Below are 25,140 nucleotides of genomic sequence, written 5' to 3' on the forward strand. Positions count from 1 at the left end.
TTGTGGGTTTTATCCTCATTCCTTGTGACCATGTCAAACTGTCCTTGAGCAAAACACCCAGTGTTTCTAGCAGTGTCACTAGCAGAATATCTGAACTTTGTATATCAGTCGTACAATGACAATAAAGTCATTCTAGTCATTTCAAATTCCGCAATCAGTGTGAATGAAGAAAATGCCTGCTTTTGTTCACCCAATAATACTTTCTCTTCACGTGCGGAAGTAACATAAGAAAGCCTCTTGGCTGCAAGTCTTAGCCATGAACTGCTTTCACCCTACTTTGCACCAGTTATTAGTGGAGATTATTAGAATGTCTTACATATCTAAGTGCTCAGGACAATTAGCTGATGCTGTTTATGGAAAATAGATGGGAAATAGTCACTACAATTTAACAGCAGCTCGCACGTGACTTTCTGAGCTCCTTGAGGCTGCTCAGAAATCTTGTGAATAAACAACCCCAAGAAAGCTGATATAAAACTATAATTCATGCACACAGGACACTCCAACCTAGCCTATCACTTCAAATGCTTTCAGTTATGTAACCGAACAGGCTATGTGCGACTGTTTGGAGATAATAATGTCGAGTGAGCCAAGTGTCAGAAGCATGGCTGGCTTATCTATGTGTGTATTAAAACAGGCAAGTTTTACTAGATATGACTTAATGCTTGTGTATTTAATTGGTGAATACACTGTTTTTTGTCGTTACACGACAGCATCAAACATGATTATTTCACATTAGAAGGATTAGAATCAACCAGTGAAACTCACAAAACATGACTGAACCATTGGACATGAGTGCTTCGTGTTGGAATATTTGATCCAAAGCCAATTATGGAAACAAAACAGAGCTTCTCTTGTCAGTGCCTCACACATTTTACCCACTTGTGGTCCCCACAAATAATGAACACTAAAAAAAAAAAAAAGATATTTGCCAATCTACCAAGTCTAGGCCTACTTCCACTTCCAATTAGCATAGTAATTCTGAAACCTCATCAACACATTGGCAATTTATGTACTGTACTGTCTCAAAAACAGTTTCCATTAACTGTAGAGAAAGAACAAATTAGCCAAGATGCAGGAAAAAACATATTTCTCATGAAACACACTTTTACACAGGGTTGCACAAATATCCTGCATGTTCTGATGATTGAGACAAATGCAATTTGTATGATGTCTTTTGGGCTTTTTGATGTTAACGGTTGGTGAATAGTAATTGTTTATATGATATTGACACATTGGTGTGTGTGGCATTCAAAAGCCATAGTGCAAAACTCATTTGAACATAAAATGAGTTATAACATTTAAACAAATGGAGCAGCAGTGTGACTGGTTTGTGGTTTGAGTCCCACCTGGAGAAATTCCAGTGACCCATTCGGGGAAAAAGTGCTTTACATTAGCAGCACTCAAATGCAGTTCTTCGGTCCTGTAAATATAGAAGTGCTGTTAAAATGGGGAAATGACTGCTCAAAGGTAAAGTTCCTGAAAAGTGAAAATAAATGTCTTGTAAAAGGCAAACCACATGTAAACCAACCTGTCAAATGTGAATGATAAATTTTTTTTGCAAAATAAGGTTTCAAAACTGTGAAAAATCAAGCTTTTGTCTGTGCTCTTAAAAATCAGATAAACAAACAAACTGAAAAACAGTTTAACTCTTCGGCTCCACAATTCAGTTCTACATTTTTGTCAGTGTTTGCACATAAATTTAGGAATTATTTTATGACAAGAACAACATCTTTAGAATCAATTCTATGATTTCCCTTGACAGGGTCTTTAAATTAGCCACCGCATGATCACCACTTGGTCTCACTTGCTTCACTTTCACCTGCTCTACCTCTCAGATCCTCCTCTGAGTTACATGTGCTGTTCTGCACCCCCTGGCAAAAAGCCTCACGGCGCGATTGTGTGCTGAAGTCCAGGAGGTCGAAGGAGTCGCTCGAGAAAAGGCTGTCCTCGCTCACCACGCTTGAGGGGCGGCTTTGGTGTCCGTCGGCCCCCATTTTGACCCGGAGGAACTGTTGGAGAGTGTCTGGAAATAGCGGCGGTGAGCGCTGTTCCTCCGGAAGCTCCAGACTGCGTGAGAACTTGCCGTTCCGTTTGAGAATGCCCTTTCGTCTTCTCACCGCCTCTGTGCGCATGGTTGGACTGTTCTCTGCTGCTGGGACAAATGTGTGCTGTTTTTTCAAGCAGGAGTTTTCAGAATCATCCTCTTGGACGCCTGGTCTGGACTCTCTTCCACGTGATGAGGAGACACAACCTGTCTCCCCTTCATTCAGGTTTTTAAGTATCCCCTTTTTGGGCATTTTAGAGGAGGGCTGTCTGAATGTACTGGGAGATGACAGACTGGTGGATAGGACTTCAGCATCAATGTGACCAAGTGCATGTTTTTGATAAAGATGGGGATCAACGGAACCTGAGTGGGGACTTTCTTTGGGAGGGCTGTGCAAAACAGAGTCAAAGCTCCTCTGGTGTTTCAGAATACTTTTGGGTTTCTTTCTTTCGCCGGAGGAGGCGGAGCCAGAAGTTGCAGCACCACCACAGGCTCCTTGTGTAGTCTGCGGAATAGCGTTCTCCTTGCGAGACTTTCGGACGTTGGACGTTCCCCCTCGCGTTCTTCCTCCTCGCTCAGCCCGGAGAGGCAAGCTGAAGTAACGCTGATGATGGGGATCAGCAGGCAGATTGACGGCAACCCGATTCTGCCAGTCGATGTAGCGAGCCAGGAGGGGGGAGGGACAGTCCGGGTGGGCTGATGAAGCGCAATCGCACACGCTCTCCTCGTATCCCCAGTTCACCCACCAGTGGTTGGCTACATCCTCGATTGTGGCCCTCTCGTCCACACGCACCGTCAACAGCCAGTCGATAAGAGCGCAGGCGTCTGGGGGCGGGAGAAAAAGTCGAGAGTCATTTGCAATGTCGCACGCCAATACATAGATAAATAAATAGAGCTCCTTCACCTCTTTGATATTTTTTAGAGTTTGTATTTACCAACTTCTGTAGTAACATTGAAGTAACACAATCAAGTGCCACTATTCGATAATTGTGTTTTAATAAAAAATACATTGTAAAGGTGCACCTGAGGGGGGGTTGGGTCTTCGATAGCGACCGTGGCATATCTGCTCTTTGAGGATGGAGTGACTGACTCCATCAAATGGCATACTGCTGTACACCAGTGCGTACAAAAGCACACCCAGCGCCCAGCAGTCCACCTGGCACACACAGGTATAATGCATAATAAAGCAAAGCGAGGAGAGTCTCTGTCACCAAAATGCACGGGTGTACTCAGTGAATGGGACAATCAATGATTGCCACCAAAATATCCCGTTATTAATAGCTCATTTCGTTTTTCTGCGCCAATTTGCTTCCTCCATGTTATTCTGACCCACCTCTGGTCCCTGGTAGGGCAGCCCACTCACTATTTCTGGGGCGGCATAGAGCGGACTTCCACAGAAGGTCTGCAGCAGAGTGCCTCTTTGGTACTGATTGGAAAGGCCAAAGTCGGCCAGCTGCAAAGTGAGCAAGCGTGAACGTATTGTTAAAGACGTAAAAATGATGCATTGTAGACACTTGTGAACACATACATTTATATCAAAGTCTTTTTGTGGAAGAAATTCAATAAAAAACAATCTGACCGTTTTATATTTGTGAATACATGGAGAAGAAGATACGTGAGAGAGAAGAGGTCCAAAAATGTCTGACTGCTCACAGTTTGTCACGTAATGGAACAATCATGAGGACCACATGCAAACATGCTCAGTCGACTCTTTATCTCAAGAGATTATTACCATGCACACGCCAACACGCTATCAGTGTCTGAGCGGGTAAAAATAGTCAACACTGCGGCTTCACTTCCGCGGCGGCTGTGGGATGACGATTACGCACATTTGTTATTCCAAAACCGCGTAACGTTGTTCTAAAATGCACAACTGATGCTTACAAGACCGTAAAATGAACTATGACACACCTAAAAAAACAGTAGTAACATTAAATTTATCAAAGTTGTTAAACTGGCGGCACTACGATATTTCGAGCAAGGTGGAAGTCAACCGGTTTCGTGGATTGCGTTGTGCTGATTCCACTGTACACTGCTAAAAAACAAATACAGGACATAATCATCACAGTCTGACTCATTGCCATTACGCAGCTGCTTTGTCTTGCAGACACACACAAAAAACGTCCACGTATTGCTCACTTCCTTCTGCTGGTAACAGTCGAGTTAGTTGAAGCCAAGGACTGGAAACAACCAAGTCCAGCTGAGCAGTCTCCACATGTGCTCACTTAAATTGCAACCTTTGTTTGCTGCAATTGCCAGGAGATTCTTTGCATTCCCTTCACAGCTGCCATATATGGAATGAAATATCCAAATAAGGCAGGGAATAACTTTTTGATTTTAAGCCTTGGGTCTATATTTGTGCTGGTTGTGGTTTCTTGGCTGAGTAACCCACATGCCCAAATCCATCTGTCAATATTATATAAAGCTGAGGACTAAAGACAACACACTGAATTAATCTCATAATCACTATCAGTTTTTGTGATTTATGTATTCTTGATTGATGACCCCCCCCAAATCAAAAGTGATCAATTTCTAGATGCTGCTGCTTTTCCATACCTTCACATTCAGATCTTGATCCAAAAGGATGTTCTCCAGCTTAAGGTCTCGATGCACAACACCGTTCTGCAGGAGATCACAAACAACCATCATGTTTCTCTCAGCATGCAATCATAATGTTCTCTCTTGAGGTTTATCAAGTTTGAGCCAACTTTTATTGCTGCTACCTTGGCAGATATATTTTTTAAGCAGACTACACAACTAATGAAAATCTGAATCGGGAAGACGTGGTTTGCTCTTGTTTTGGTTTTGAATGTGAAGATGCTGCTCAATGCAGGGGCGGATCTATTCTAGTGGAATCCAGGCCCCCCCAATCCTAAAAAAAATCAACAACAAAAATCTTTTCAGCTACTTTTGTTTTTTTTGCAATGAGTTACCGTTACAAGTCATTGGCTAACGAGCACATTACATTCTTAATTACATCCAGCACATTTGAATATAAAGAGCATCAGCAATGCGAAATTTTAGCCACACAAGTCTTGCTTGGATTCTATTAATCATGTAAATTCAACTGAAGAGTGACTCACGGGGAATTATTTTTACTCATCTCAACAAACTCTTGCCGTGCCCTGCATGGTGGAGCGGAACATTCAATAATTCATTCACACTTGAACACTCAAGTCTATTTTGGGGCAATGTCTTCGGTGCACAAGGCGGAGAAAATCCTCCTTCCTGAACACTTTAAAGCTGTAAAAGCAGCATGATAAGCTCTGTATTTAACGTGAGGGGTTCTTGAAAGAAATAGTAGAGCTGCTAAAAGGAAAGGAATGTAACAAGAAACTATGATGCTCACTCGCTTAACTCTGACAACAATGCACTTGGAAATAAATCGACTCATTTTCTCGCACAGGTTGATGTGAAAACAATCTAAACCAAATGAGTCCTCGGAAGTGCCTACATCAACATGGAAGTTGAAATAAAGCTGATTAAATAAAACGTGCTTTGTTAAATGTGTCAGTGTGTGACTGTACACATTCAATCTCTGCCTAATGCGCTCTTAACCCAAACAGAAGTGAAGTCAATTTTTTTTTTCTGCAGGATTAGGATTTAACAGATTTATCAGTGCTGTATTTGCTGGCAGGGTTGAATGCTGCTGTAATTCAGCTCGTGCCAAACACATTAAACGACGACGGTGCAAGTTGCCGTGCGTTCGATGTGTGCGTCTGAACCTTGTGGCAGTAGTGGACAGCCGATGTGATTTGCCTGAAGATGCTCCGGGCTTCTGTTTCCGCAAGTTTCCCCTTGCCCAGGATGTAATCGTATAGCTCGCCTTTGCTGGCGTACTCCATCACTATCACAATCTTATCGCGGCTCTCGAACACTGCAGTGACACAGGGGAGACATTTGAGATCAATTTTACTTGCAAAGAAAGAATATTGCAAAGGTCATTAATTATTAAGAGGCTGGAATCTCGGAAAGGCCAGATCAATATGACTCTAATAAAAGAAACTGTAGATTGGTGTGATTTGACTCCAAGTTTTACAAGTAAACTAAATTACAGGATACTCATTTTGGAGCATTGCTGGTTCCTTGTTGACAGACAATGGATTTGTATTGAGTTTTTATAATGCCATAATAATCGTTACCCTCGAGGAAGCGTATGATGTAGGAGTGCTGGAGCGAGGAGGTAATCTCAATCTCCCTCTGGATGTGAATTTTGTCAAGGTCGTCTGTGATGCGCTCCTTACGGATTGTCTTGATGGCCACCTGAGAAAAGAAACGCATATTGAATGCTTTTGGACGTTTTTCAAAATTGGAGTTATTGTTTGACTGATTTTTAGCTTTGACTTACAAGCAAAAAAAAAAAAAAGAATTCTTTTTTTGATAACCATTGCACAACAATTAGTTTCCCCCTTCAGCCTTCCTTATAAATTCACTCAACTCAAACGAATAAAAAAATAAACGTCATCCATTTGCTAAACAGGCAGACGGAGACAAAGACAAGAATCGATACCAGTGATATGATGATGCTTACATGGACGTAAATACAATCCTTGGGTATTAGAGGTGATTATGGGGGTTTAAATCCTGGATGACAGCTGCACTCTTCACACTCCTTTCCTTAATCCTGAGCACTTACTGTACCCCCAATGTAACCCTCAAATGGGAGGCAGACACGCGACACGTGAACAGACCCTCCACAACAACTTCTCTGGACAGGACACCTCGCTCCAACAGCATGAGAAACTCCCAACAGATAGTAGAGCATTTTATTTAGTAACACACAATTAGAATGGCTCAGCCAATCGGATGCAAGTCATGTTTCTATTTGCAGTATTGTAATGAGGCCTCATTTGGCCACATTAGAAAGGGAAACTATCTTTTATAAACACTACAAAAATGTCTTTTATTATTATTTTCCGAAATTCTTACTCTAATTTAACAAGAACAAATCCATCCATGTGGGATCGATCAATAAAGGTTTATCTCAAGTGAGGGCACGAGCGAGTTTGGACCGGTCTCCCTCGGGCAAAGGGGCCTTTCCTCTGCATTCTCAGCTGAAGGAAATAAACATTTATGAGCCATTCCGAGGTCCAATTCACACGCTCTGTCACCCCTGCCATTTATGTAAGCATGCAAACACACTGTGACCTTCTCAAAACGGGAATTATGATTTGTATTCTTATTCAACTGCATCCTCAAATGAACTGGATCGATGACGCATCTCTGTTAGGGCAGCGGAATCTTAAGATGATGGCTTCAAAATAAGTCAACACATCGTGGATTCATTGGCAGTCAGCTGAGTGGCGCATGTGACAGACTGAGGAAGTGAGGGGGGCACGAGGGGGGGACGTTTACTTACTCGCTCATCTTTAATGACACAAAACAAGGAAGGCAAGTAGATAGCATCAAATGGTGTTTACGGTTTGACACTGCATTTGGATCAAGGGAACCCAGAGCAGTAGAAAAGACACATTTGTAGCCATTGTTCAGCCTTGATAGCAATTTTAAAGTGGCATGTGTTTGAGTGCGTGATCTCATGTGGGGGAAAACGTGTGATGTATGCGTCACAACTCGGTGTGATCGCCAAAGTAATCGTCTGACCAACAATACCGCATTGTTCATCCAAACAACATCCTGTGTGTGAGATAGGAGGGAAACTTAGCTGCTGGTAGGTCTAAGATATTATTTTATCATTCACAGGATATGACTAAGTCAGAGGCATACTGTCAAGTTTAAGCAGTTTTTTGAGGCTTGTAGTTTATAGAACAATTCTAGACTTTTTTTTTTATATAACTTGCGCTTAACACATACTCAATTTGTTTAAAATAAAAGCTAAAACTAAAATAAATAAAAGTAAAAAAAAGAAGCATTTTAGAAAAAAAATTCAAACGAATAAAAACTAACAAACTTGCTCTTTAATACTAAAATGGAATTTGAAAAGAAGTCAAACTAAATAAAACTATAAAGAAAAACCCCAAACTACTATCATCCAAGCCTAGATACCGTGCAATTAATATTTTCAATGGCATTGGCCTGCTACATAACAAAATACTCCCGCAAATGTTGGTCATTGATGACAAATGGTATTTGGCATTGGTCACACAAAAGTGTCATTGCATAATGCAACAAATTATTTGAATTTACCATCAATAAGCACACAGCGGTAAAAGTCTAGAAAGACAAAACATTCTTATAAGGGACTCGATACGGTGCAACTGTGCCCTTCTCCCCAAAATGCTCCGATACTACCACACTGATACCACTTTTTATTAGCCTGACATATCCCTTCCGAGTCGAATATATGCTATGCTCAGTAAAAGTTTGTCTTGCATTTCTGAATATTCGATGGAACACATTTTCCTCGACCCAACGTGATAGTGACCTGGTAAGTGCCACCTCGGTTACATTTCCATCCTTTAACAAGAGCGATACTGATCTCTTCCTCCTTCTCCCCATGCTCACTATCAAACAACAGCTCCCTCGGCCCCCTTTCCAAAAATAATGTCCGTTTTGTTGCAAAGAATCCTTGGTATGTGCACACTAGTGGTGCAAGGAATTCAGCATTTACCCTTGCCCGACTGAAACCACTCACACCACACTTAGTCACTCACATGCCCACGTTTGCAAAGCTCATTCTTTTGCAGCCTACTCTTCCAAAAGGTCTCCCCGATCCTTTCTGATCTCACAGTTCTGGCGGAGACAGCCAAGGAAAATGTGCCGGTTTTGCCTCAACGGCCTCTGTATAAAAAAGGATTATGCCTATCACATTGTGTTTGTTTACTACAAAGGCCGAAAGGCATTTGGTGCGGATGGAGTCCCAGCAACAGATTATGGGATAACTACATGAGAGTATTTGTCACAAAATTTAAAATGCAATACATCGTTCTGTGTGTGTGTGTATGTCGAGTCATACTCCATTGTGAGGCAGACCTATTGTGGAAAAGTTTATCCGTTCGTTCAAGTGCTGAGTGAGTCAGTCCAAAGGCATCTCAGCCTGGTTGCACATGAAGCAAGAGCAGCATCCGAAACATGAGCTCACAAATATATACACACACACATGTACACACAATCTATGTGCAGTACTATATATGGATTGAGAAAACCGGGATGACACTGTATATTTGTCAGACACTGTGTACCGTATGTTAGCCACGGTGCAAACAAACACCGTGCAGCTCAGCTTCTGGCTAGCAGATATCGTGGCACGTCATGATTTTCTTACTGCTGATTTTTTTTTGCTCACACGCACGACACAAAACTGAGATATACCCCCCCAAACTCTCTACTGAAACAACAATACTACAAGGATGCCAAATTCGTTTATGCCACAGCAATCGCTTCCTTGCCTTTATAACTGTAAACTCATACAAATATACGATCACCGTGTATTAACAAATTAATTTCAAATTTGAAATCAGAGGCCAGTAAAAACGGTTTGTTCAAATATTACACTTATGTTAAAAGAATACACTGAAATACACGTTCCAGTAATAACTACAGTACGTATGTACGTCAGCTCCTCATTTGTAAGCATCATTAAGTCCGTACCGTTTGGAGGCTTGCCCTGTCCACCGCCTTCTTCACTTTGCCGTAGGTGCCCTTCCCCAGCGTCTCCATCAGCTCGTAGCGGTGTTTCAAGTTATGTTTGTGCTGGTGCTTCTTCACCTCCATCACCGGCCGGCCCGCCGCATCCACGTCTGCGTCCGATTCCAAGCCGCACAAGCCTGCGCGTCCGCCAAGCTTGCGACGAGAGTCCTGCGGGTAGCCGAGCTCCGAGCGCTCGCCGGTGTTCATCGCGCCTCTGCTGTCGCCATCACGTCTGCCCATCGCGCGAGACCACACAATATGTTGCACATTCAGGAGCCTGATGAGCAGTTGGGTGGGGAAGCAGTCACACAGTACGCCGCTGCACCAGCAGTAAACTCCAAGCAACAGGCAAGAGTGGCCAAAAGCCTAGCGGTCACCGATGGGCGGAGCCAACCACCAGCTGTCACTTAGTTCTATTATAGTAATTGACTTCTTTTTTTCTATATGCAAATGTAGAAAAAGCGATCGCACGCGTAACTATTTTTTAGCGGCTCATGGCATGAACAAAAAAAATCACATCTGTTATTAATAAATTTGTTTTATTTATTGTCTACTTTTTCCAAATGTGCAAAGATGATTAAAAAGAAATTACAAGAAAAAAATTGCACACACTGCTGCAAATTTTGACAACACTATAGACAACACCAAATTTGCTTGGCAAAAACAACAAAAGAAATGCAGAATAAGCAATGCAAAATTGCAATGCGTTTTGTTCTTGTAGCCGACAACATATAAACCCAAATAATTTTAAATAATGCCTGGATGTGGCTCGCATCATTATTAGTGCCCCTCTATTCACGTTCCTTCAAGTTGCTGCTGTCCGTTTTTCAATCAAGATCTCAACCACGGTTGACTTGACCTCTCTCCATTTTTTGCATCGTTTCGTCAGAAAAATAAACACTCCCATGCAGATACCTGAAAAAATGTGCTCTGTTACTTCCCACCACAAGAGCCACACAGACATTCTGTCAAAAGCAAGCCCAGTTAATTTGTTTAGCCTCATTAAAGCAAATCCTAACAGGGGCAAAGAAAACACAATTACAAAGAATGTAAAATGCTAACCAGTGCAATGATGCAATAGTAACATCATTTCAATCTAAACAATAGATTCATTCATAGTCTCATGAAAACTCACGCAATCTAAATTTCCTAACTTTATGACTGACTATCTAAGACCTTACTTTCCTCATTTGCAGAAAACCCCAACCTCGGCTTGTTTGCTCAACAAGACCGTCCAGAGTTCTCACATCCACAGTCAGTTTGCAATTCTCGGGAGGGCAACTCAGGCCATAAATTTTCTTATAAGGTCAGAAGTTCGCCTCCCTCGGCTCCTCGGTTCAAACGTTGTCGTCCCTCCGAGCCATAAAGGGAAGTCTCATTGTGTGATGAGGTCACGAGGATTGAGGTTAGCCACAACGCAGACATCATAGCTGTCGTGCATTGCTGCGTGTCTTTCTACCACTGCCCACACGTTCTCGGCAGGGTCCAATTCCAAAACCTCCTTGGTGATGATCTCATGACGGCCTGTAGCCAAAATAGACAACATACATATAAAGTACGGTTTACGAGACTCTACAACACACTGTTATCTATAGCAGGGGTTCTCAACTGGTTTTGTCCAAGGGACCACCATTACAACCAAGAGGCAACTCGGGACCACTGCTTTGGCAGAAAATTATTTTATTTTGCACCGAAGGAGGATAGACCTATATAGGCTATTTGTGCGCATCTGTATGTCTATTTTGGGAATCTTAGCTACATTTGACATCATTGGGATGGGGAAATGATTCACAAAATTAGCTGGATAATAAATCAAGTCTAAATAAGAAATCAATTTTATTTTTGAAAATGTTACAATAATTTATCAGTTCCGATTTCGCGGACCACCTATAATAACGCCACGGACCACTCGAGGGCCGCGTACTACTGGTTGATAATCCCTGACCTATCGGGCGTGGTGATATGGCCTTTAAAATTAAAGCTGTGTTTTTACCCCCCAAAAAATCCAGTTTTGAATAACCTCTTATCTAGAATTCGAAACCTACTTGCCCCCTTGTAGTATCCGCAGAGATACAGCTTCCCTTGCACTACTCCTGCATTTGTGGTGTTGTTTCGGAGGGACAGCAAGGACATGGGCAGAGTCGGGCCTAGCCTCCATGTGTCTGTTTCCGGGTTGTAAATCTCTACAGAGCTCAGAGAGCGACGTGATTGGCCGAGGTCCTCTCCATCACATCCAATGCCACCTGAAGAAAACAACGGTATCACCTTTCCCTGCTTTTTTTCCCCATCACACATACACATCTGTTGTCTTGAGATCAGACCTAAAATGTAGATTTCTCCATTGAGAACGGCAGAGCCAAAGCGATACCTGGAGCACTTCATCCTAGCGCATTCTTTCCATCGGTCTTTACCGGGATCAAACTGAAACACTCGGTTATTCAGCTTGTCTGGTTCCTCATCTGGATGGCTCTGTAGAAGGGAAAACAAAGCCACTAGGGTCACAGGATTTCACTCCACATCCTGTATGATATCTAATAACTAAGTTTTGCAGAATAGTCTCAGAATTAGAATCCATGGCCATGTTCATAAAGATAAATGGAACAGCAAAAGACTATTGGGGAGTCTTGAATGCAGCCTTGTTTTGCAATTCTATTACATTTTCATACAGTACAAAATAAGTCATGCTACCGACTTAGCATCCGTGGCGAACGTTGGCCTGCTCACAGTGTGAATGTTTACAAGCCGAGGTTAGTTCGTGAAGTCGTACTTCCCCTTTAATCGCATTTGTGGCCTTCATTCATCAAATATCATGTTTGTACCTGTGGCGACCATCCTCCCAACACATAAAGACGATCCTTGAGGCTAACAGTGCTGTGGCAAGCTAAAGGAAGAGGCAGCGGGGCGAAAGAGATCCAGCTGCCACCTCTCCTCAGCGACCACCTCATCACACTGTCTGTGATGACGTAATGATGGTGCACTTTCATCTGACCGCCAATCACGTAGACTGCGTCACCCAGCAGCCCGAAAGCATACATGTCCCTATGTTCCGCCGAACAAAGTTCGACCCAGATAGACTCCTCGGCAGGATTGTACCTGGAACACGAACAAACCAGGTCAGGTGGTGAATTAAAATAGTGACACGCAGTTCCTGTGTCCACCTGTAGAGATCCACTCTCTTCATTCTACGTTCATCTTCTGCCTCTACGGCGACCACTATGGTGTTGTCACGAGTCACAGCGCCCCCTGAGATCTGACCAAACCCCGCTGAGCCCTTCAGAGGAGAAGGTATGTAGTGAGTCTTTCTGTCTCGGGGAGCGAAGCAAAAATTTTGATCAGCACGGCCCCCACGCCGGGATGGAACCCCATCCTTGTCCACGTCTCCCAAGCAGATCAGGAAGTTGGTGGTCTCCATCCCGTAGCGAAGTGTTTGTCGAGGCGGGGCCGATGCCTGGCATGAGTTCTGGAGAGCCGTGTCAAACATCCGAAAGCACTCAAAGTCTCGCAGCAAAACCTGGTGCACAACATACACAATAAACAATGAATATATTGTTCTTGTCACATGAGCAACCCAAAGGCGTGTCTATCTTCCTCTTCTATTCCTACCGGGTTTCTCCTCCTCGCTTTTTGCAGGAACACGGGATCCACAAGCTCCAGCCGGACACGCCCGAGCAACTCCACAGCCTGAGCTTCCCTCTGCGAATCCCCTCGCCGCTTCGCCACCCAACGCAACACCAGCTCCAGCACCACCTCCTCCTGGGAGATGTTCAGGTCATCTGATGCCAGCAGATCTGCAAGACTTTGAGCATCCAAATCCAGAACTTCCTCTTCTTCACAAACCTTGGAAAAAAAAACTGACTGTAAACTGGCAACACAATTTGAAGAAGAACAAGCGGAAGAAGAATAAACCGCGATTTCAAGAGGGCCTCTGCTCTGCTGGGTGCTCGAGCATCAAAGCCATCATTGCCATCAGTCAATTCAACATCATGGACACACAAAAAAGTGAAATTTGCACCTGTGTAAAGTGTTGACAAAGGTATCGAAAAGCACAGTCAGCCAAACTTGTGGCCCCCAAGTCTCTGGCCCAGTGGTACAGACCAACACAGTTGGAAGCGTCCATCCTGGCCTCCATGTGCCTTTGACATAACCTACAGTAGCGTCAATGTTTTACTTGGAATGTCCCACTCATTTAATAAGCAAATGGTCCCAGTCTTTTTCCCACCGGAATGCTCCATCGACATGAAGCAGGAAGGCGGCAGCAGACACTGCCTGGATGTTGTCGTTGGACAGGTAGAGTTCAGCGCGGTACATGTATCCCAGAAGAAGCTCCAAGCTGTGAGCTGAAGTGTCTCTCAGGGGTACTTCGCCTCCCCTTGTTTCTTTTAGACCACATGTAAACATGGCCTGGACATAGACAGAAATTAAAATGATCACATGAACCAACTCCTATTAGTGTTAACGTTGCGGGAGACTACTTTTTGGACTGACACGCACCTGGAAGTATGGGCTAAATGCAGACAGCACCACCTTGTGGCAAGCGAAGGAAATGCCGCCAGCAACTAGAACCACGTCAGTGAGCTCCTGGGTAGTTCTCATCTTCTCCAGTTGCCTAAGAAGATGTGCTCCATGCTCAGCCTGAGCGGTGGCCACCAGGAGAGTATCCATTCGACTGATGCCTGCGCACAGACGTATTGTTTAAACATTTTCTTATCCGTGCTGTGCATGCAGAAAATGGCAGTCTTCATTCACAGACTAATAGCATTGCTGTTATACTATTCATGTTCTATAGCACATAATTATAAAAGGTCTACACACCCCTGTTCAAATGCCAGGTTTTTGTAAAATAGAAAAATAAGACTGAAATAACAAAAAACTTTTGACACCATTACAAATGAGACCTATATTCTGTTCAACACAATTGGAAAAAAATATATATTTTCAGTGAGTGTGAGATTTTCAGTGAGGTTATTTATTTATTTATTTATTGTGCAAGTGTGCATAGCCTTTATATTTAGAGAGGATTAAAGTTACACCTTAATGCCCAAGCCATGGTCTAAGGGCAAATTCATAACATCACAAGTTCAAAAAGTAACATTATGGAGAAGGGCACAACATGATCTCTGGCATTAAATATATCATGGAACACCAGAGCCTGGATCTGAACCTTCAAGTTCAGATTTTTTAGGCTAGCACTCATCGACTGTGCTATGTGCCTTCAAACCCTCCCACTGAAATCACACTGTCGGAGAAAGGAATACTGCACATTTGAGTGCTAACATGCAGGCCAGCTTTCACAAAGCAATTTTGCAATGTTAGCAGTCACATGCATGTATGACTTCGTAGCAAAGCATGCCGTTTGTGGCAATCATACCAGGAGTGTCCTACTCAGATCATTCAGCCGTCTTTGGGCTCGATTTTGTTTTACTCTCAGTTGTAGTTGTGATGGCTGCTAATCCTGTCTTGTGTACTTCGGGCAAGGCGGTGGGCAAGTGTTTACTGGCAGAAGGGTTTAAAATAGACCAGCAAGACTACTTGGACCTTTGGTTTCTTCAGGTTTCCACGAGTGGCTGCCAATGACAAATAAATATCTAGAGTCCCCCCCTCCAAACACACACATTGAACAGGTTTGCACGTACACTGATATACAGTAATTCCCTACCAGACCACCTGCACAATGAGTGAACTCTCCAATATACTGTAGAAATATCCTATTTTAAAAACTCATCTGCATTTCTTAGAGCAATTATGACACTTATTTCATTAAAGGTCTTTAAGCACATTTTTAAAATAACACAAACATATTAAAACTAACAATGATAGTAATACAAAAATAATGAGCACTTAAACAAAATGGTATGCTCCCATCTAGTGGTAGACAGTGGAATTATATTCAAAAAGTCAACTCAATAGTTACAATTTATCACCCCCAAAAATCCCCCAAATAGTGGGATCGCAACTACATCGATGGGAGTATCACTTTTCAGCCAATCTCGAGAAATGCAAACACATTTTTCTTACAAAATGTTATCATCCAGAAATCATCTCTTGCTTCACTCTGAGTAATCCTACTCCCTGTTTACAATAGGCTACCCCTCCACTGACAGAGGGATTTAATTGCAGAAACACATCAAGATAAGAAACCATGAACACCTTTGCTTGTTATACTCTTTGTACATGAGATATATATTTTCTGAATGTAGTTTTATTTTCATGACGTATGTCACAACTATTCAACTTCCGATAAGCAAGTGATCTCATAATGGGATGTCACGGCTGCCTTTTATTTTCCCAGCGGTGGGCAAAATGTCCTGGGAACATCATCCCAAATCTTAAGTACACATTATCTTGGCAACACTGACATCCGTCTGTATCAAATCTTTTTGGATACTTTGTAATATACAGCAAGTGACAGTTCAGATAACTTCAGATAACGTGACCTGCTCAGTTCTTATGGCGTGACCTCAGTTTCTCAGTTTGTTGTATTATTATTAATATGACCAAAATATACTTTTTTCAATTCAAAATAGAAGCCAGTTTCTTTGACCAAATTCAAGTGTCCACCTCTAACCGTGGCCAACTTAAAGTGCATCTAGAGTGTGATGGCGCGCACGTACACACAGCTCCTGATTAGGTGTCACTTATTAAACGGACCTCGGACAAATGGTTACTTTGTTTTGTTACACCGTGTGCTGCACTGTGTGTGGAAATAGTTAGACGGTTTTCGAAATTACGCTGCACTGACATCAACAAACCTTTGCTGTTGTCATAGTCACGCTTATTTTGTGGATGGTTGAGTGATTGTAATGGTTGACCACCAGGGTTGAGCTCATCTCAAGCTCAACGGTAAACCTGACGAGAGTTTCATCCTAAATGGTTCACGAAAAATGTTTGTGAATTGAGTCTATGGTTTTAATAAGCATTTTTTGAGAGATGTGTACCAGTCACAAAATTAGGTACACTTCAAAAATGTAATGAGTAAGCACAAGGTGAAAATGCAAAGCTGAAATTTGACCTTGAGCTTCAGTGGAGATGGTGCTAACCACTAATTATACAGATAATAATTCTCACTTTCTTGTGAGTGACAGAAAGCTTGTCTCCTTATGTCTGCTATCATCAAGCTTAATCAAAAATAATAAAAAAACTAGGACTGGAAAAATACCCAACTTTGTCTTTCTGCCTAGCTCCATAACCGCAAATATGTTAGGTCTCTAGTAGTAATATGCGTCACATCATGTAAATCAGTACATGTCTGATTATTTATTTTAGCTTGGTTTTTTCCTCCTCTCATTTAAACATTAATACTCTTCATGATGCTTTTTGGGCAAAGTGTGATGTTTTTGTTTCTTGCTCATCCCCTGAGATGTTGTTTCAGCTTTGCTTGATCATCAAAATATTATTAACTGCAGGCATTTACATGTATGTGATAACTGCCAGGGTTAATATGTGCGGGAATGCTTCCTCTTTCTTTTCACATTGTTAGTCATTCCTCTCAGAAAAATAACTCCCCTTCTATGAGTGGGTTGCTCTTTTACGTGAAACGCAGAGCATCATGGGCATTTTTTCCTACGGGGGGGTGATCGGGGAATCACAAGGTCACAATAACAACACATCATGTCAGGAAGATAATGCTAGAATGAGACATTTCATGACAGAGTCAAACAAAATGTGTATTTTAACTGAAAGTTAAAAATAATGAAATCACTTCGCATTTCCTATTTGTGAAGAGCAACAGTGATTGAATTGCTAGTCGAAAAGTATCAGTCGTAATGGTGGCTTTGCCATAAATTGTGCAATAAAATAAAGACTTTGTCTTACATGTTTATCACCCGCCCCCCCTCCGTCATTATGCAAGCTAAACTCCCATCAATAATGACATTTGTCATTTTAACAAGTACCTATCTAAACATTAACTTGCTCAAATTAAACATCAAAAAGATAATGCAAAGTAAAAGTTTTTTTTTGTGTGACTATGAGCCAGGGCTAAGCTGTCCTTGACTATAAATGTTATCAACTTAATTCACTGTTACAACATGACATAATGAGGGATGGTTATGATTAATGCTGCTGGCTTGAAAAAAAAAATACATTTTACTTTTTTTTTTTACTTGTTCTGAGTACAGCTGACACTATCAAAATTAAAGTAGAATTTCCATCACATTATGTTTGTGCAGAAAGCAAACTCGGGCGGTTGTCATATAAGGGCAGGAAAACAACAGTCACTCCCACTGACCAATAGCAGCTTGAGAAATAGGCCGTGTTAATCAGTAGAGCACATGCAGGCAACTTCACTCACTTCTCAGCAATTGATGTGCAACTGTGTGAGTTTCATTTCTTAGAGGATCCTCTGGCACAAAGCGGAAACCGGTTTTACATCCAGGAAAGAAAAATATACACTAACATGGAGGATAGGAACTGCTCTTTGGTGGAGTATTCGGTGCAGCGACAAGTTTTGAATGAGGTATCCCTGGATGAGGTGGCGCAAAAAGGGATATGGTCTACAAAGCCAACCTTCAGTGAACGTCTCAAAGGCTCCATGAGGTAACAACCACCATCAATAATCAAAAGCGATAATGGATGTGAGATTTTATTTGCATGGTTGTAAATATGCCTGCAGACGAATTGGTAGTGATTGAGGAAAACCATTGATTATCGGCAAGCAACAATTACAGTATTGATTTGTAGCCATAAAAATCACATTGCTTGGACATTTAAGTGCCACAACATTAGGTACACAAAACCTGATGATGTGATGTAACAAAATCAAATGACAGAAATGTGAGAGAGCTTTTCTCATTCATTCAATTTTATAACTGAAATTGTAGTTTGTATCGCTCACCACCGAAGTCCAAACAGAATTTGAGTGCCAGGTCCAACAAGTGGCTTTATCACTTCCTGCATTTCATCACTCAGTTGGAAAACACCGTCTTTATATTTGTACACAGTGTCGTCCAGTGTAACATTTGGGGAAATTTTGTAGCATGTGTTGCAATTCTCATGATGTTACATTTTAGTGGACCAAGACTTTGAATAAGCCCCTCACTGGGGTCAAGGGTGTGCTGGAGCCTATCCCAGCTGACTTTGGGCAAGAGGCGGGGGACACCCCGAGCTGGTCGCCAGCCAATCGCAGGGCACGTGTAGACAAACTGTTCACACTCACATTCACACTTACAGACAAGTTAGACGTTTCAAAGAACCTTCTATGCACGTTTTTGGAATGTGGGAGGAAAATGGAGTAAACCCATGCAGGCACGGGGAGAACATGCAAACTCCACACAGGAAGGCTGGCTCCACGACCTCTGAACTGCGAGGCCCTATTCAGTTTCAGCAAATGTATTCACAACAAGCTTTAATGTCCATATGTCTACTGACTGTCCCAGGTGCTCTGTGCCCCGTGCCAAACAAGTTTTGATGAACTGGGTGCCTGTTCTTGAATGGCTGCCTAAATACGCCATCAGAGAGAATGCAATGGGGGACTTGATCGCCGGCTGCAGCGTGGGCATCATGCATTTACCACAAGGTCAGTCAGATCGATAAATAAACAAATGAGTGATAGAAAACATGGGAAAGTAGTTGGCATGGCCTGTGCTCTGATTTGCTATCAGGCATGGCGTATGCTCTTCTGGCTTCTCTGAGCCCAGTGTTTGGCTTGTACACCTCTCTCTACCCGGTTCTGGTCTACTTCATCTTTGGCACTTCTAGACACATCTCAATCGGTGAGTGGAACACAGATGATGTTTCCATAGACACAGACGTCCTTGCATGAGTCTTGATGAATTGGTGTTTTGTGTTTCAGGTACCTTTGCAGTGATCAGTATCATGATCGGGAGTGTGACCGAGCGGTTGGCTCCTGATAGTAACTTCCTTGTTAATGCTACAAATGGGACAGGAAGTGTAAATATCAACGAACGGGATGCTTACAGAGTGCAGATAGCCAGCTCGCTCACAGTCCTAGCAGGATTGTTTCAGGTGCGTTTCTACTTTTGTCTCGAACTTTCTACCACGCTGAGGTCTTCAACCAGATCTCTTTCCCTCACCCCAAGATCCTGTTGGGTGTGGTGAGGTTTGGTTTCGTGGTCACTTACTTGTCTGAGCCGCTGGTTCGAGGATACACCACAGGATCAGCGTGCCATGTGTTGTGCTCCCAGCTCAAATATTTGTTTGGGGTAACTCCAGCTCGCTTCTCCGGTCCATTCTCGCTCATTTACGTGAGTACGACACATAAAGCTCGTCGTTTCCAAACAATTATGGATGTGTTTCTTGCCCGGTTTAATTCTTAGCCTTTTTCATAACAGACTCTGGTGGAAATATGCCGCTTGCTACCCCAGACGGTGGTACCGGAGCTGGTGGTGAGTCTGGTGGCCCTCTCCATTCTCATTGTGATCAAAGAGCTCAATCAATACTACAGGCAGAAGCTGCCCCTGCCTATTCCCATAGAACTCATCATGGTAAGTCCTTTTGATTTAGATCTTTAGCACAATAATAATAATCTCAAGGTCAACGGGCAGATTTCATATTTGCATGTGCTAAAGTTGACCTCAACCTGATATTATCTCGTGCACTCCTTATGTTTGCAGATCATTGCAGCAACAATCATCACACATTTTTGTGGCCTTGCTACAAAATACAACATTGATATTGTCGGTGAGATCCCAAGTGGGTGAGTATATCTTTTTTTAGGATGGCAGCAAGTTGTCAAACATGCAGTATAGCGGATTTAGACGTACAAATAATTGTTGAGCCCCCCCCCCCTTATTACAGATACTCTTTTGTGTCCTTTATATTCACACTTCTTCTGACAGTAGTCATAGTGGATAAACTATTACAAATGGGATTATTAAAATATGTTAAGTCAAAAGAACACCTGTAGAATGTGTGACACAAATATTTACAATCGCTGAATTCAGTCCCAGCCATGCATGACTGCCTCAAAAGGAAACAATCGTTGAGCTTTCTCCTTTGGAGATAAGTCAACTGATATCGGCAAATATGGATTCCACCATGTTTCTGCAGATCTTGAGATAACTACTAAACTTCATGAGTTCTTTGTGTTCCACCTAATCCTCGCTTATCTCGCTTATCTTCTTCCATTCCAGGCTTAAGGCCCCCCGAGCTCCAGATGTGACGCTGTTCTCTGCATTGATCGGTGACGCTTTTGCCATTGCCATTGTGGGCTATGCCATCAACATTTCTCTTGGTAAAACGTTTGCCCTCAAGCATGGCTACAAAGTGGATAGCAACCAGGTGAGGCAAGACAAACAATTTTGGCCTTTCCATCCATTTGTTCAAAAAATAAAATCAAATTCAGTGAAAATTACTCTCCAGCATTTGATTTTCCTTCATTAGTGTGTTTCTCAATGTTCCCTTTGCTTGTACAAGTATTATTTTCTAATTTTTTGAAACCCTGAGGCAAAATTTAGTTTTTCAATTCAAGATATCACGTGGAAGCAGTTTTCATTATTTTTTGACAGTAATGTGTGAAGGTATGCGAAGCGCAAAGACTGAGTGAGAGGCTTCGAGCTACTCTCATTAATCATTAATGCAGAACAAGCTCTAATCACACTTGTGCTGCTTAAATACGCCTGCCAATGCTTTCAGTGTGGCAACGATGTGTTGACCTGGCTATAAAGTTAACCAGCAGTACACCAATATTATTGAACACACTCCTTACACGACATAGGTTGTTAATGTAACAACACCAAATATAACTTAAGAATATTGTTTGTTTTTTGTTCCACCAGGAGCTGGTTGCTCTCGGACTTAGCAACACCATCGGCGGCTGTTTTCAGTGTTATTCCGTGACTTCTTCCCTGTCGCGGAGCCTCATTCAGGAGAGTACTGGGGGAAGAACACAAGTAAAGCAACTTGCCATTGGCAAAAAAAATATCTCCGATTCCTTCCTAATCTCACATGTGACGCTGAAAGACTGCATTGCGTGTTTCATCAGGTCGCAGGACTGATTTCTTCCATCATCGTTCTGATTACGGTCTTAAAAATAGGATCTCTTTTTGCAGCTCTCCCAAAGGTATTGGTTTCTCGGCCGACTTTTTAGCCTTCAAAGAAAGTTCAAATGCCTTTCTTGAATGTTTCATCCTGGTGCTTACACCTCTGCTTTGGAAGGTTAATGATGTTGTGGCTATCTGTGCATGTTCTTCAGGCTGTCTTATCCACAATAGTGTTTGTGAACTTAAAAGGAATGTTTAAGCAGTTCTCTGATGTGCCTATGCTGTTCAAGACCAACAAGGTTGACTTGGTATGACCTAACACTCCGAAAGATCCCGCTAGGCGACATGCAGCTTTGTTAATTTGTACTTTTACTGCCCTCTAGCTTGTGTGGCTGGTAACATTCACATCCACCATTCTACTCAACTTGGACCTGGGTTTGGCTGTCTCCATTGCCTTTTCTATGCTGACGGTTATCTTCCGAACCCAGCTGTACGTACCCGTCGGTATTTACACTCGAGTGTGATAAGCAAGTGAGGTGGTTTCATGTTTTGTGTCATTGTCTCTCTCAGGCCACGCTATTCAATCTTGGGCCAAGTACCAGCCACCAATTTATATCTGGACGTAGACACATACAAAGAGGTAATGAGAACCATAGTATATGTTCTGTGCAGCCCAACTAGTTGAATCACTGCATTCTCATTATTGTTTTATATGAATTAAACAGGCAAAATCCAGCTGTTTCTATCCATCTCAGGGGGCAGCAAGGTTGCCACTGGCTGTCGCCTGAAAATGACATCACGGTTGCCAGGTCTCAGATCACAACCAATCATAGCTCACCAGTTTTCTGAAGCTGTATCGTGATAGGTTGTGACCCACAACTTGGCAACTGTCATTTTCAGTTGACAGCAGGGGTCGCGGGCGTGCTGGAGTCTATCCCAGCAGTCATCAGGCAGTAGGGGGGGGGAATACCCTGAACCGGTTGCCAGACAACCGCAGGGCACACAGAGACGCACTCGCACTCACACCTAGGGACAATTTGGAGTGTTCAATCAGCCTACCAAGCATGTTTTTGGGATGTGGGAGGAAACCGGAGTGCTCGGAGAAAACCCACGCGGGCACGGGGAGAACATGCAAACTCCACACAGGGAGGGCCGGAGGTGGAATCGAACCCGCACCCTCCTAACTCTGAGGCAGACGTGCTAACTAGTGCACCACCGAGCCACCTCACAGACAACATATTATTTTAAAGAATACTTAGGGGTTGAATTCCTCTGAAGTGATTTTTTTTCTCAAGAATAGTTACTAATACTGACAAAACAAAATTCATCATGAAAGCAAACAATAAGAATCTGATTTTCTTGATCTGTGCCCACAGGCTAAAGAGATTCCCGGACTCAAAATCTTTCATTCTTCCGCAACAATCTATTACACCAATGCTGAGATGTACTTGGAGGCCTTACAAGAGAAGGTTAGCATTTGTCCTTGCTCACTTTTAGGCTACCCCGAGCTGCCATTACTATCTAATTTACAATTCACTCCCCAAGCTTTCATTGCTACACTCTTACACTCTTGTTTTGTAGAGTGGCATTCAAATTGGAAAACTGCTGGCAGCAAAGAAAAAACAAGATGCAACGCTGAAGCAGCAGGAGAAAAAGTCAGACAAGAATGAAGCAAAGCATCAAGTATGCTCCATTTCATTTTGAATTGACATCCCTCCCTCCCTCCCTTATTTCAAGTATGACAAACATCTTTTTTCCCCCAGCAGAGTGCTAGTAATCTGTCCAATAACACATTCTCCTTGGAAGAGATCAAAATCACTGCAGTACTGAAAGAGAATTTTCAGCATGGTATACCCTTGAAGGCGACCGAATCTGCAGTGAATGGATTTGGTAAAGGCCACGTGAACCAGGCCTACCAATCCGACACAATGTCCGACTCCAATTGTGACATGGGAAGGTCGCAGTATTATGACAGCAACGCGCTGGCTTCGAAAGAGAGCCATGACAAGAAAGGACTCACCGATGCGCAGGTTCCTCACAGCATCATCTTGGACCTCTCAACAACTAGCTTTGTGGACACCGTCGCCGTGAAGACCTTGAAAAATGTACTCAGGTGCTATGAGAAGCAAATTTTATTTATTCATTTATTGACATGAACTTTTTCTTCCAGATTTTCCAGAACCTAACAGATATTGGTGTAGGAGTCTACCTCACTGGCTGCCAAGGTCAGTGGTCCTCCAAACATATCTAACACACATTACTCACAAAACATTAGGGAGATTTGGCTAGCAGGGGGAATTTTAAGATGAATCAAAAAATAACTTTGCCTTCCCTAAAATTTGGAATGTGCGTCAATCTCTTATGACATTTCACTACTTTGCACTTGTTCTACAACAAGTGGCAAAATGTGTTTGTAATTGGAGTTTCTGGTTTGTGGTCACTGGTTTTCAAACCACCCTCTTTAGCATTTTTTAAAAAAAAATGTTTTTCATCCTGGTAAAATATTAGCCTGTGTGGTGGAGCAGCTGGAAAGAGCAGGTTTCTTCTCAGAGTTGATCCCAAAGAGCAGGTTGTTCGTCACCATTCATGATGCAGTGCTCCACATCCTTAACAACAAACCGGGACAGAGCGACGTCATCCTTGTGAGTTCATTGCCTTATTTCCATCAGTCACACGTCAAGTTTCCGATCTCAGCTCAAATGGATTCTCCGCGTTTCCAGGATGGTTCCTACACCACCACAATGTGAACAGCAGGGGACAGCCTGTTCCAACTCACCATTCTCCTCTTGAACTAGTGGTGTGCCGTTGCTCACTATTGGTCCACATTGTCTCCTCCCCCCCCCCCATACAGGGAGAAAGTCCACCACCTTAACATGGCAGCACAATTACCATGGAAATACAGGGAGCCGTTGCTGTGACAACAAGCGTTTTGTTATATTGTCTAATGAGATGAGGTGTCACCAAAGCTCTCACACTATGTGGCTCTGTGAGAGGCAGAGAAGGGGGGTTGTGTGGGAGAATCTAACACAGGAGTAATAGCCATGTATTTATAGCTTGTGTGAGAGGCTAAAGAGTGAGCATATATTTGTTACCAGTATTTATTTATTTTTTTACTGGTTCCAAGAATGAATATGCTTGAATTGCCTTGACAGTTTAATAAGTGTCCTGCTGATATCTTGAGCTTACTTCTTCAGGGACCCAGCATAATGTTGGCAATATTCACTTTCACAAGACAATGTGTGTATATACTAGTGGGATGAACACAAACCAGTGAATGTAAATCTTTTCTTAGTGGTTTATTAAACTTGTGATAAATTAAACATGTCTTTATATTTTACTACGGCGTTTAATGTTGACCAATCTTTGGCTGCATCATCAAAACTAATTTAAAGTGATTAACAGGTCAAAAAATACTATGTTTTCATCTTCTAAACTGCTTAATCAATAATTATCATACAATGTAATAAGCCGACAGAAAATATGCAATTAATGTTTGATGGCACCCACCCAAATGCACATTTTTATATTGCCTGCCATTTCTACAGATAAAGGAGAAGACCAGTGGTTGGT

General features: G+C 42.5%; 3 protein-coding genes across 6 annotated transcripts; 1 reads left to right on the top strand and 2 right to left on the bottom strand.

Annotated features, from left to right (window-relative positions):
• Positions 1-651: 651 nt before the first annotated feature.
• Positions 652-10,301, bottom strand: LOC119131728 (NUAK family SNF1-like kinase 1). The gene is made up of 7 exons (XM_037266419.1): positions 9,593-10,301; positions 6,187-6,307; positions 5,770-5,921; positions 4,601-4,666; positions 3,378-3,497; positions 3,068-3,200; positions 652-2,869 (listed from the first exon to the last, which is right to left on the bottom strand). Exons 1-7 carry the CDS (start codon positions 9,869-9,871, stop codon positions 1,788-1,790), a joined length of 1,953 nt encoding a protein of 650 aa, XP_037122314.1. The 5' UTR covers positions 9,872-10,301; the 3' UTR covers positions 652-1,787.
• A 214-nt stretch (positions 10,302-10,515) lies between these two features.
• On the bottom strand, positions 10,516-15,165 carry LOC119131734 (kelch repeat and BTB domain-containing protein 12-like). 3 transcript variants are annotated; one of them, XM_037266449.1, is made up of 10 exons: positions 15,000-15,165; positions 14,123-14,304; positions 13,851-14,032; positions 13,644-13,776; positions 13,235-13,468; positions 12,790-13,142; positions 12,451-12,724; positions 11,953-12,100; positions 11,681-11,874; positions 10,516-11,155 (listed from the first exon to the last, which is right to left on the bottom strand). In XM_037266449.1, the coding sequence occupies exons 2-10, from the start codon at positions 14,291-14,293 to the stop codon at positions 11,087-11,089; spliced, it is 1,758 nt and encodes a 585-aa protein (XP_037122344.1). In that variant the 5' UTR covers positions 14,294-14,304; positions 15,000-15,165; the 3' UTR covers positions 10,516-11,086. The 3 variants fall into 3 exon arrangements, with proteins under 3 accessions (XP_037122344.1, XP_037122336.1, XP_037122327.1); XM_037266441.1 differs by having other exon boundaries at positions 11,677-11,874; positions 13,644-13,764; positions 15,000-15,160; XM_037266432.1 differs by having other exon boundaries at positions 11,677-11,874; positions 15,000-15,155.
• Positions 15,166-17,852: 2,687 nt separating this feature from the next.
• LOC119131721 (solute carrier family 26 member 6-like) lies at positions 17,853-24,894 on the top strand. Of its 2 annotated transcripts, none has more exons than XM_037266396.1 (19): positions 17,853-18,166; positions 19,006-19,145; positions 19,231-19,341; positions 19,422-19,594; positions 19,669-19,833; positions 19,921-20,073; positions 20,203-20,285; positions 20,722-20,869; positions 21,367-21,480; positions 21,573-21,650; positions 21,783-21,878; positions 21,954-22,060; positions 22,141-22,210; positions 22,947-23,039; positions 23,152-23,253; positions 23,334-23,675; positions 23,741-23,795; positions 24,079-24,212; positions 24,291-24,894. In XM_037266396.1, exons 1-19 carry the CDS (start codon positions 18,027-18,029, stop codon positions 24,315-24,317), a joined length of 2,331 nt encoding a protein of 776 aa, XP_037122291.1. In that variant the 5' UTR covers positions 17,853-18,026; the 3' UTR covers positions 24,318-24,894. The 2 variants fall into 2 exon arrangements, with proteins under 2 accessions (XP_037122291.1, XP_037122301.1); XM_037266406.1 differs by having other exon boundaries at positions 23,337-23,675.
• The last annotated feature ends 246 nt before the right edge of the window (positions 24,895-25,140 follow it).

This window comes from Syngnathus acus, chromosome 2, assembly GCF_901709675.1.
Source record: "Syngnathus acus chromosome 2, fSynAcu1.2, whole genome shotgun sequence".
Classification (NCBI taxonomy): Eukaryota; Metazoa; Chordata; class Actinopteri; order Syngnathiformes; family Syngnathidae; genus Syngnathus; species Syngnathus acus.

Coding starts and splice junctions, on each gene's coding strand:
- LOC119131728 (XM_037266419.1), bottom strand. CDS start 9,871: ATGGGCAGACGTGATGGCGACAGCAGAGGCGCGATGAACACCGGCGAG. Junction 3,498..4,600: donor ATCAAGATCTGAATGTGAAG/GTATGGAAAAGC, acceptor CTCACTTTGCAG/CTGGCCGACTTTGGCCTTTC. Junction 3,201..3,377: donor TGCCCTACCAGGGACCAGAG/GTGGGTCAGAAT, acceptor TGTGTGTGCCAG/GTGGACTGCTGGGCGCTGGG.
- LOC119131734 (XM_037266432.1), bottom strand. CDS start 14,293: ATGGATACTCTCCTGGTGGCCACCGCTCAGGCTGAGCATGGAGCACAT. Junction 13,777..13,850: donor CATGTCGATGGAGCATTCCG/GTGGGAAAAAGA, acceptor ACGCTACTGTAG/GTTATGTCAAAGGCACATGG. Junction 13,469..13,643: donor TTTGTCAACACTTTACACAG/GTGCAAATTTCA, acceptor TTTTTTTCCAAG/GTTTGTGAAGAAGAGGAAGT.
- LOC119131721 (XM_037266396.1), top strand. CDS start 18,027: ATGGAGGATAGGAACTGCTCTTTGGTGGAGTATTCGGTGCAGCGACAA. Junction 19,146..19,230: donor CATCATGCATTTACCACAAG/GTCAGTCAGATC, acceptor ATTTGCTATCAG/GCATGGCGTATGCTCTTCTG. Junction 19,342..19,421: donor TTCTAGACACATCTCAATCG/GTGAGTGGAACA, acceptor TTTGTGTTTCAG/GTACCTTTGCAGTGATCAGT.